The following is a 12,033-nucleotide window of genomic DNA, read 5'->3' as shown; positions in this document are numbered from 1 at the left end:
GTTTTATACCAGAGATCCTGCATTTCCACACTTACGTTCAGTTTCCTGTAAGTCCTGTTAATGTCAGTAAAAAGAAAGAGCACACACTGTTAATCAGATGGTCTTAGAAATAACACTTTGTCGCCTCGCCCCTAAAAGGAAGGAAGTCTAAATAAGGAACGCCTAAACTATGAGGAAATGCAGTTACACTACTCCACACACCACAGTCCCAGATCCACAAACAGATACAGAGCACTTTATTTTCTAGTGTTAACTTTGTACACATCATGTTTACAACACAAACTATATTCATATTCAGCATAGAGCCCTGCAGACTGAAAGTGATGATCACTATTAGTCTGTGCAGTTTTCTAGTCATAAACTATCCCACCCATAATGTATGTAACAGAGACAGAGCAGGAGGACGTCCAGCAGATGTCTCATGGGCTTGGTGCTGGTCTGGAGGAGCTGAAGCAGAATGTCTGGTCAACAGTCCAAAACCCAAGATATTTGATTCACTATGACACAAGACTGAGACAAAATGAATGTAGAAAGACTCATCAGATTTACTAAGACATAAAAACTACTCTTTCTGATCCCTCTGTATGTCAGTGCTATATTAACCTTTCCTTTCCACTCCACCTCCCAGTAACAGCGACCAGTCAGACCATCTCTGCACAGCAGCTGCTTCCAGTGATCAAACCTGTCGGGATAATCAGGATACGGCTGCTTGTTGTTCACTGCCGTCACCTTCCTGTTGCTATCGGACAGTTTGAGGTTTGTGTGTGCTGTGTCTGGGTCCAGTCTGACTTTACAGACCCCTGAGAAACACACAAATGAGTTCTCTCTCAGTTAAGCATGACTTCAGGTTTCAATTTGCTTTTGACAAATGACAGCATCAACTTTCAGCAGAAAGATGGCAAAGTCCAGGGAATGTAAAGAAGGTATTTTCGTTTTGTATTTTTTAATATTAAAGCCAACAGTAAGGCAAGATTTACTTAATGGTATGTTTAATATGAGGAATAAAACTGAGCTCACAATCAAAAATAACACCCAGGCTTTTTACTTGATTTACTGGTTTTAATAAAAGGGCTTGTAATTTGGCAAAGTGATTTTCTCTCTCTTCAGGAGCGATGACTAAAATCCCAGTTTGGTCCTGATTCAGCTGCAAGAAGTTTTCTGCCATCCATGATTTAATATCTAAAATACAGCTAAAAAGGGCATTAAATGGTTGTGTGTCTTCAGGAGACATGGCAATATAGAGTTGTGTGTCATCAGCTGTGAAAGTTCCTGATGACATTTCCAAGGGGAAGCATATACAAGATAAAAAAGAATGGGGCCTAAAATTGATCCCTGCGGCACACCACAATTTATTCTATGGATTGTTGAGGAAAATGTATCTCTACCCCCCATCTGTGGGGTTTTACAGGTATTTACACTGGTACAGAGGTGCTGGAGGTTTATAGTCTACAACCCAAAAATGTAATGTAAATGTTTTGTCACCCAGACACAGACGTCTCTGTTCAGCTCACAGTTGAAATGAAAGTAATCGGCTCTTATTTACTGTGCAGAAGCAACCGTCACCTGACCACAACACAGGAAACAAAATGAGGCTGCAGTTCTCAGAAAGTCATGACGAGACTTAGTTTACTGCAAACTGACGAACGTCGCACGACAGGAAACGCCTGTCGTGCGATGTGTGGACCTGAAATTAGTTTGTCTTTCAGAGACGACAAGTGAAAACTGAAAACGGTCCCCACGTTAAACTGTGACCATGAAAGTTCAACATTAAATGAAAGTGGTGTTAAACGGACTACAATGGAGGAGACATTTGGATGCACCAGGCGTAATGCATCCTGGGTGTTGTAGGATTAGGACATGAACCCTAAAACACTAACGTAACATTTAGTAACACCATCACTAACATCAGGTATATTCTACCCAATACACCTGATAAAAAATACTCATCAAAATATATTAAAGTACAACAGTACATGTCAAATTGAAGTACTGTTGTCTTGTTCCCCCCATAGAACAAAAAAACTTGTTCTACAGTCCAACTATCCAGACATTAGTGTTCTAGGGTTAAGAACGTTTTACTGTTTGGCAGATGAAGGGTTGAGATGGACTCAGTGATCATCTGTGGAGCAGTTAAGTTTTAACTCTGGACTTTAAGTTCAGTTGAGATTTTACTGTAACGTTTAAAAACAGCAGCAGCTGATCAAAGTCCTTAACAGGGACAATCAAATTAAAAGAGACAAAAGCCGACACCCATCTCTCTAAATTAATAAAACCATTTGTGTCTTCATGAAGATTCAAAGGCTAAAGAAAAGGGATTTAAAGGACCAATGGAAAGTGGCCAATGACCTTTTGATTTTCATGGGGAGGAATCGAGAGCAGTGATTGGTCAGCAGGTCTTAAGGTGGACCAGGTGGTCCGCAGGTTGTGTTTTGCCTGGGCTGGTGAGACTGTGTTTAGATGCTCCTGCAGAGGACTGGCACGTTTCAGTAAAGGCTCTTTGTCTTCCAGGGACTTTGGAGGAGAATCTGAAGCGTCACTCGGGTCTCCTGGATCTCCACGCCGTTCAGCTCAGTCAGAACAAGCAGCACCTGCAGGAGCTCGAGGCGACGTCCTATGACGGCAAACTGATCTGGAAGATCCAGGAATTCAGGAAGAAGAGGGAAGCTGAGGTCAAAGGTCAGCCACCGTGCCTGAGCAGCGTGCCCTTTCACACCGGACGCTGTGGCTACAAAATGGCCATCAAAGCCTATCTGAACGGGGATGGGGAGGGAAGAGGGACTCACCTGTCCCTGTATGTGGTCCTGATGCCGGGAGACTTTGACCCTCTGCTGCCATGGCCTTTCAAACAGACTGTGTCTCTGTCTGTTCTGGATCAAAGTGGTGCTGGTAACCACCGCAGCCTCAGCTTCAAACCTGATCCTACATCCAAAAGCTTCCAACAACCGTCCACAGAGTCCGTGAGCAACATCGCTGTTGGGTTTTCATGCTTCCTTCCCCTCAACAAGCTAGAAACTCCACATAACGCAGTCTACGTCAGAGACGACACGCTGTTTGTCAAGGCCAAGGTGGACACGGCCGGGTTAGACCAGCTGTAGGTGCTTGTCCTCCAAAGCTGCTGGGTTCCCATATGTTCCTTCCAGTTTGGTTCCATCAGAAGCTTCTCCATAAGTGTCCAACCAATGTGAAGCATCCTGGTCTCTCCACTGCCCCCCCTCCTCCATGTTTCCCACACTGAATGATGACGACAGGCGACAGCAGCTGGGATGTGGATGGAGCCTGGTACCATCGGTAGAATTTTCTTTACGTTGGCGCCATCTGGTGTTTGTTGTAGGAATGAAACTGTGATAGATGACTGCAGCACAGACGACCAGGTTTTCACAAAATGCTGCAGAAATTAATGTTAAAGGATGAATATTAGGAACATACTGGGAAGATACTGGTTTTCTTGCTGGGAGAGTTTAATTTCAGGCGACTGGCATCAGTGCTGGGCTGGTTTTGGCCTCCAGGAGGTCACTACAAGAGACGGGCAGACACATTAACCGTGAAACGCTGAATGTTTTCATATTTACAGGTCACACATCAGTGTTTGCTTTAAGCTTCAGTCTGACCACTGACTACAAACCCAACAGAGAATGTAATTAATTCTAACTTATTATTATACAAAGGTCATGACCTCACATAATCTGAGAATAACGATGCTCAGATGAAGTTTGTCGTCCTGACATCAGGATTTAACGATCGGGTTATTGGCAGATGTTTGACTGTATCTCAGGCTCAGTGAAACATAATCAAGAGATTCTCTTTGGAGAAATTTACACTGAACAAATCCAATAATTGAAAACAACCACGAGCTGCTGCTGTTTGTCCAGTGGATCAAGGTTTGATGGTTCTCTGGAGATTATTCCGTGTTAACGTGTCAGATGTTACTGTTCGTGGAGTCTTCACGCTCAGTCTCGTTTAGAAAACCCACAGCTGTCAGTCAGTGAGGAGAAGGGATGAGGGGTTCCAGAAAGTCCTGGTTTCTCACTGGCTCCACGTCGTGGCGGCTGCATCGACACATTACAGACATTTCCACAAAGTCCACACTGACAGATCTGTTACCTTGGAACATAAAGTTGCAGTGGGAGCAAAAAAGGCTGCTAATCCTGAAAATGTCTGATTTCAGTTTCAGGTGTTTCTGTCTGGGCCTGCAGTCACGTCCAGGGTCACAGTGTGATCCTGAGGCAGAACATGCTGGTACTTCAGCTCCACTGTATTTTTGCTGCTTTCCCATAAATAATATACTCAATGTTTCTGTGAGAAACAGCTCAGGGTTTTATCAGGTACTGACCTCAGCAGGAACAAATAAAATCAGTTTGATTAACGTCTCACTGACACTGTTTTCTTGTCTTTTATCTTATTGGGTCTTAAATCTGGTTATATTTCATAAAATAATACACAACTGGGCTCATCCCAGTTGTTATGACCCTAGGGGTCATTGTGTGTGTGGTTGTGTGTTGTTGGCTCTTCCCTCCCCATTTCGAGTGTGTGTATGTGTGTGTATCGGATGCTGGAGTGGGCGTGGACTCGAGGACGTAGATTGGACTTCCGGGATTGGTCCAACACTTCCGGAAGGACTATAAGAAGCCCACGGACTGCTGTTCAGGAGAGCTATTCTCCCACCTTTGCCATTCCCAGCTATTTGTTAGAGATTTCGACTTCGAGTGAATTAGTTAGTTAGAGATTAGGTTTTTGTTTCGTTAAGAAAAAAAAGAGGAAAAAAAAACAAAAAAATATATATATATTTACGATATGTAAATGAATCATTATAGCTTAGTTGGGGGTCGCCACTGTAGCTCAGTGGGGGATTTCTGCCGGGTTCAGAAACACACCCGAGCTATTCCAGTAGACCTTCAGCACACATAGCATGACTGTATAAACAGTTTATCTAGCACACATGGTAATTATTTATTCAGCACATAATTAGTGGTACGCATGTCTGACTAAATGTGTCTTGAGATCCTGTAGATTAGGAAGAATCTTCATAAGGCTGTTGAAACACAGCTGTGTCCTCAGTGACCACCTTTCTTTCTCTCTCAGCCATAGAAATGAGCCTCTGGGTGGTCTGTGGTTGTCAGGTCAGTGCCTCTTGGCACGCTGAGCACTCTGGGTACACGAGGCACAACAGGCAGTCTTGTAGTAGGAGTAGACACACAGCCTGGCTTGCACCACCATCACACAGTTATGACGTCTATCCTGGCAGTTTTCATCTGAGACTTTTAGAAGATTCTTCCTAATCTACAGGATCTCAAGACACATTTAGTCAGACATGCGTACCACTAATTATGTGCTGAATAAATAATTACCATGTGTGCTAGATAAACTGTTTATACAGTCATGCTATGTGTGCTGAAGGTCTACTGGAATAGCTCGGGTGTGTTTCTGAACCCGGCAGAAATCCCCCACTGAGCTACAGTGGCGACCCCCAACTAAGCTATAATGATTTCATTTACATATCGTAAATTTTTTTTTTTTTTTTTTTCTTAAACGAAACAAAAACCTAATCTCTAACTAACTAATTCACTCGAAGTCGAAATCTCTAACAAATAGCTGGGAATGGCAAAGGTGGGAGAATAGCTCTCCTGAACAGCAGTCCGTGGCTTCTTATAGTCCTTCCGGAAGTGTTGGACCAATCCCGGAAGTCCAATCTACGTCCTCGAGTCCACGCCCACTCCAGCATCCGATACACACACATACACACACTCGAATGGGGAGGGAAGAGCCAACAACACACAACCACACACACAATGACCCCTAGGGTCATAACACAGTCCATCCAGAATGAATTAGAACTGATCAGGATTCAGACTCTCACTCCCTGTTTTTCTTCGTAAGAAAGAGGAAACAGATGTGAACAGTAGAACATCTGTACTGTCACTGAGTTGTGCAAAAACCCGTTGGATGATCAATAAAGAGAGAGCAGACTGGTTGTCTTTTTCTGAATATATTTCTTACAAGAAAGGAGCAACCAGAACAGAACAGTCAATCAGAGTCTCCCCCAGTTGTTCCCCAGTTGTTCCCTGTGTTCCCATATAGATATCTCATATCTCATACATATTCTATATGTACTCTCTATTCTCATTGGACAGTTGATCCTCCATCCTGGACCTGCTCTGTTATACTGGTTCCTTCCTCACAACCTGGTGTCCTAAGGACCCTCGGTGTCAGACCTGTACTGGGTCAGGAGAACATAAACATCAGATATGATTATGAAAAAACACACGAGTCTTAGAGAATCAACCTGAAACACCAAGAAAACAGTGAGAAACAATAAAAATCCTAATCCAAGTCATGTTTACTTTCCATTCCCCTCCTCTGGATCATATACTGATCCACAGACTGACCTCAACATCAGAAGAACAAATACTGAAACGTTTCAGTCATAGAAGTTTAGCAGTGCTGTTTTTGTGGAACACAGACATCCCTGAGTCTGGAGCTAAGCAAAGTCAGAGGGAACAAGACTCATATATACCTGTAAAATAAACAACAATGAGATCACTGTAAGTGTTTACATGTCAGACACACTGCAGACCTCACACGGCAGAAACAACCTCACACTGATGTGTGTGTGATCGATGCCAACGTACTGAGCTGAAAAGTTAGAAAACACCCACAACAGGGATCACAGAGCACGTGAGAAGGAATGACCCCTTGATGAAAGGACCCACAGCTGCTCCTCTAGATCTTAACTTACCAAACCAGTTTAATGAAGTGACCCAAGACCAAAGATCCCAACCCTCAGAAATTATACTAACATCTCTGGACTGCTGTGTGTGAAGAAGACTATTCCTGGGGGTCTGCCCCCTGGAATAATACTGAGGTTAATATGTGTGATGGTGGGTCAGGTTTTGTACAGGGGCCGATACCTGACAGCAGTTTAACCATATGACAAGGTACCACACCAGGCAGAGGAGGAAGAACCTGGTAGAGTTTATTCCCACATTGCCAGGCATGTTGTGTTAAACTGGGATACCATCTTCTGAAGGGAACAGACGGAGTGTGATGAACAAGGAGGTACCCATGAGTTCATTGTGCGCTGTTGAGGAGCAAACAGAACGATTAGATCTATGAATCCTGTTCACTAAGCAAAACCCATATTAGGGGACTCAATAAAAATCCTAATCAGTAACAATAATCAATCATTGAAACTCATTTTTCCATTACAACTGCAGGTGTGTTGGGTGGGGGCCATCTGCTGGTTCCTTTCAGCGTCCCAGGTTTTGGTTGACCCTGTTGATCCGAAGGGAGCCACTAATCCCATCGATCGTCTTCCTGCTCAGGTCTGGTTTCTCAGAAAAGGCAGACTGACGTAATAAAAATCAGTGACTGGTTTTATTGTAAAACTCTTCTGCTCCGTTACTGTCCTAACAAACATCTGAAGTAGTTTTGTGTTTTCTGACTGTTCCAGACACAGTACCCTCAATCGGAGCAGGACAGGGTCCCACAAAATTATCAATGAATTACCTCAGAGCACCAAGTCGTTTTCTGGGACTAGCCATGACCTTATAGTTTCAAACAACAGAGACCAGAAGAGAACGACTGAGGTTTCTGCCATTTATTAAAGCTGAACATGAGTGATAGGTGCTTCATGTATCATTGCAAAGCAAAGTGAGGACAATTTAGAAGATTACTGGGGGGCAGGGAGACACCAGCTGATTCAGAGAACAGAGAGACAGGTGCAGCCTCCTTTGATGCAGTTTCATCCAGGCTGGCTGGCGGTACCCCACGAGGTTTATAATTCAGACAGCCTGATACGATTACAATATTGAAATACTTTGATTAATACATACAATTAATATCTAACTGGTGTCCATAGGGGTAGACTCTCCACTACTTCTTCTTGTAGGTGTATGCCATGTTAAAGCCAATTTCTGTTGGGGGAAAAAAAGGCAGTAGTAATGAATTATGATCAAATGTCTGTTTTAGTTCTGAGGTCTGTAGGGGGTCCCAGGTCAGGGACCCATCTCCTGTCCTGGTGGTTGAGCTCCACTTCCTGGAAAGTTTGAGGAGCAAATCAAACTTGTTTTCTTTTGCTACACTATCACGCTCCACAGAGACGGCTCATGGTAGACATAAACAATCATAACACTAAACATTGACCTGAGCTCACTACAATAACGAAATGGTTTCATGCTGGTCAACTACCAAGACTAACAGGATTTTATTCAAAAAGCTAAACATCATGTACAGTGTAACATGGAGCATGTTTGAAACAAGAAACCTAAAGTATTTAAACTGAGTGTTAAGCAGTACAGGTTGATGTGGTCTGGTCGTGCCCCCCCTTTGGAAGCCATAAAAATGGACATGACAAGACATGTCTGGGGAACATCTGATGTAGGTTTCACTGTTCACAACTCACTCTAGTTACATTCTGCTGACAGTAAAGTGCAGTAAAAAACAGTAAATTAATAGTTTTCTGTTACTTGGTTTAGAAAAAGCTCAGTACCTTTGGTTTCAGGAGCAACAGCATCAGCCTCATTGGTCCTGGCAGGAACCTGACCTGAAACAGGAACAGAAACATCTCTTGAGAAACTCAGACTGATTAATGCAGTCACTCAATAAACCAGAAGGAGCTTCATAGATTCAGGTCAATATTTACCAGGTGTGTGTTTACACTGATGTTACACCACCGCTCACATTAGTACTTTTAATCTGAGGTGCCATGCTGACACCTTCCTTCCTGCGCAGTGACTGTGGTGTTTGATGCAGCTGAAAAAATAAGCTTGGTAAAATGTGACACAAGACACTTTTTTAAAATTGAACCAGGGACCACACTCTAAGCCTCGTTGCACATAGGCAACTGATGCCTTTACATAGCACAAGGCTAATTGCTCATTTGCAGCCCCCGTCCCTGATTTGCTTTTACATCAAACAAAACAAACAGAAATGAACATACATAGTATCTATACCAAATATATCTTTGGCTTTTGAAGTGTTCAGTTGATTAATAATTCTATGGATCTTTGCCCTGATCAACCTGTGCAGTGTAAAAAGATTGAAATTAGCTGCGAGTTTCTCAACTGACTTAAAGAAAGTGTTAAATCAGTAGCGGCTTCCAAAGCATCAGTGCTGACCAGTACTAACCCTAACCCTTAAATCATTTTTGTTCATATGGATCTTTTCATTAGTTGAAGAATATCACTGTTTATCAAAGGCAAAGAAGCTTTTCTCCTATTAGTTTTACAGAGACATGTGAACTTCTGGATTGTATTTACAAAAACTCCTTTATCAGTATGTGGTTGTGGCAGTGGGTTATATATGTGCAACGGCTACTTCCTAGGCTTTGTTTGAATGTGCATATTCATATAAATGTAATATGTATGCATGTAGGGAGCGTTATATATTAACACATATATCTCTACCAGGAACCACAGGGTGGGACTGACTCAAATAAATAGCATCAGATCAGTTTCCAGTTTGTTCTTCTCGTCAGAACAAGTTTTCTTTCTTCCTCAGATAGAGCTGAGTCTGAAAACACATCAGTGATAGTAATAAAGAAATTAAACCAGCATCTCACCGTCCCGGGATGTATCAGGAACCACAGTCGGACCAGTTGGACTTTCCATTTCCCCAACCAGCTCTCCTCACTTCAGACCTTGAGAACAAACATCACAGAGAATAATACAAGGAGCTGAAATAACAAAAGTGTTTTATACCAGAGATCCTGCATTTCCACACTTACGTTCAGTTTCCTGTAAGTCCTGTTAATGTCAGTAAAAAGAAAGAGCACACACTGTTAATCAGATGGTCTTAGAAATAACACTTTGTCGCCTCGCCCCTAAAAGGAAGGAAGTCTAAATAAGGAACGCCTAAACTATGAGGAAATGCAGTTACACTACTCCACACACCACAGTCCCAGATCCACAACAGATACAGAGCACTTTATTTCTAGTGTTAACTTTGTACACATCATGTTTACAACACAAACTATATTCATATTCAGCATAGAGCCCTGCAGACTGAAAGTGATGATCACTATTAGTCTGTGCAGTTTTCTAGTCATAAACTATCCCACCCATAATGTATGTAACAGAGACAGAGCAGGAGGACGTCCAGCAGATGTCTCATGGGCTTGGTGCTGGTCTGGAGGAGCTGAAGCAGAATGTCTGGTCAACAGTCCAAAACCCAAGATATTTGATTCACTATGACACAAGACTGAGACAAAATGAATGTAGAAAGACTCATCAGATTTACTAAGACATAAAAACTACTCTTTCTGATCCCTCTGTATGTCAGTGCTATATTAACCTTTCCTTTCCACTCCACCTCCCAGTAACAGCGACCAGTCAGACCATCTCTGCACAGCAGCTGCTTCCAGTGATCAAACCTGTCGGGATAATCAGGATACGGCTGCTTGTTGTTCACTGCCGTCACCTTCCTGTTGCTATCGGACAGTTTGAGGTTTGTGTGTGCTGTGTCTGGGTCCAGTCTGACTTTACAGACCCCTGAGAAACACACAAATGAGTTCTCTCTCAGTTAAGCATGACTTCAGGTTTCAATTTGCTTTTGACAAATGACAGCATCAACTTTCAGCAGAAAGATGGCAAAGTCCAGGGAATGTAAAGAAGGTATTTTCGTTTTGTATTTTTTAATATTAAAGCCAACAGTAAGGCAAGATTTACTTAATGGTATGTTTAATATGAGGAATAAAACTGAGCTCACAATCAAAAATAACACCCAGGCTTTTTACTTGATTTACTGGTTTTAATAAAAGGGCTTGTAATTTGGCAAAGTGATTTCTCTCTCTTCAGGAGCGATGACTAAAATCCCAGTTTGGTCCTGATTCAGCTGCAAGAAGTTTTCTGCCATCCATGATTTAATATCTAAAATACAGCTAAAAAGGGCATTAAATGGTTGTGTGTCTTCAGGAGACATGGCAATATAGAGTTGTGTGTCATCAGCTGTGAAAGTTCCTGATGACATTTCCAAGGGGAAGCATATACAAGATAAAAAAGAATGGGGCCTAAAATTGATCCCTGCGGCACACCACAATTTATTCTATGGATTGTTGAGGAAAATGTATCTCTACCCCCCATCTGTGGGGTTTTACAGGTATTTACACTGGTACAGAGGTGCTGGAGGTTTATAGTCTACAACCCAAAAATGTAATGTAAATGTTTTGTCACCCAGACACAGACGTCTCTGTTCAGCTCACAGTTGAAATGAAAAGTAATCGGCTCTTATTTACTGTGCAGAAGCAACCGTCACCTGACCACAACACAGGAAACAAAATGAGGCTGCAGTTCTCAGAAAGTCATGACGAGACTTAGTTTACTGCAAACTGACGAACGTCGCACGACAGGAAACGCCTGTCGTGCGATGTGTGGACCTGAAATTAGTTTGTCTTTCAGAGACGACAAGTGAAAACTGAAAACGGTCCCCACGTTAAACTGTGACCATGAAAGTTCAACATTAAATGAAAGTTGGTGTTAAACGGACTACAATGGAGGAGACATTTGGATGCACCAGGCGTAATGCATCCTGGGTGTTGTAGGATTAGGACATGAACCCTAAAACACTAACGTAACATTTAGTAACACCATCACTAACATCAGGTATATTCTACCCAATACACCTGATAAAAAATACTCATCAAAATATATTAAAGTACAACAGTACATGTCAAATTGAAGTACTGTTGTCTTGTTCCCCCCATAGAACAAAAAAACTTGTTCTACAGTCCAACTATCCAGACATTAGTGTTCTAGGGTTAAGAACGTTTTACTGTTTGGCAGATGAAGGGTTGAGATGGACTCAGTGATCATCTGTGGAGCAGTTAAGTTTTAACTCTGGACTTTAAGTTCAGTTGAGATTTTACTGTAACGTTTAAAAACAGCAGCAGCTGATCAAAGTCCTTAACAGGGACAATCAAATTAAAAGAGACAAAAGCCGACACCCATCTCTCTAAATTAATAAAACCATTTGTGTCTTCATGAAGATTCAAAGGCTAAAGAAAAGGGATTTAAAGGACCAATGGAAAGTGGCCAATGACCT

The 12,033-nt window shown here is 42.3% G+C and overlaps 1 protein-coding gene and 1 long non-coding RNA gene across 2 annotated transcripts; one reads left to right on the top strand and one right to left on the bottom strand.

Annotated features, from left to right (window-relative positions):
• Positions 1–2,348: 2,348 nt before the first annotated feature.
• LOC113140122 (TNF receptor-associated factor 5-like) lies at positions 2,349–3,897 on the top strand (the record flags this gene model as incomplete). Its single annotated transcript, XM_026323853.1, has 1 exon — positions 2,349–3,897. A coding segment is annotated over one exon (747 nt), but the record flags the coding sequence as incomplete, so codon positions are not given.
• A 4,814-nt stretch (positions 3,898–8,711) lies between these two features.
• On the bottom strand, positions 8,712–9,874 carry LOC113140212 (uncharacterized). Its single transcript, XR_003296628.1, has 3 exons — positions 9,722–9,874; positions 9,557–9,634; positions 8,712–8,748 (listed from the first exon to the last, which is right to left on the bottom strand). It is a non-coding gene; the product is annotated as an uncharacterized LOC113140212 (long non-coding RNA).
• Positions 9,875–12,033: the final 2,159 nt, after the last annotated feature.

This window comes from Mastacembelus armatus, unplaced genomic scaffold, assembly GCF_900324485.2.
Source record: "Mastacembelus armatus unplaced genomic scaffold, fMasArm1.2, whole genome shotgun sequence".
NCBI lineage: Eukaryota > Metazoa > Chordata > Actinopteri > Synbranchiformes > Mastacembelidae > Mastacembelus > Mastacembelus armatus.
This window is presented reverse-complemented; position numbering and strand designations above follow the sequence as displayed.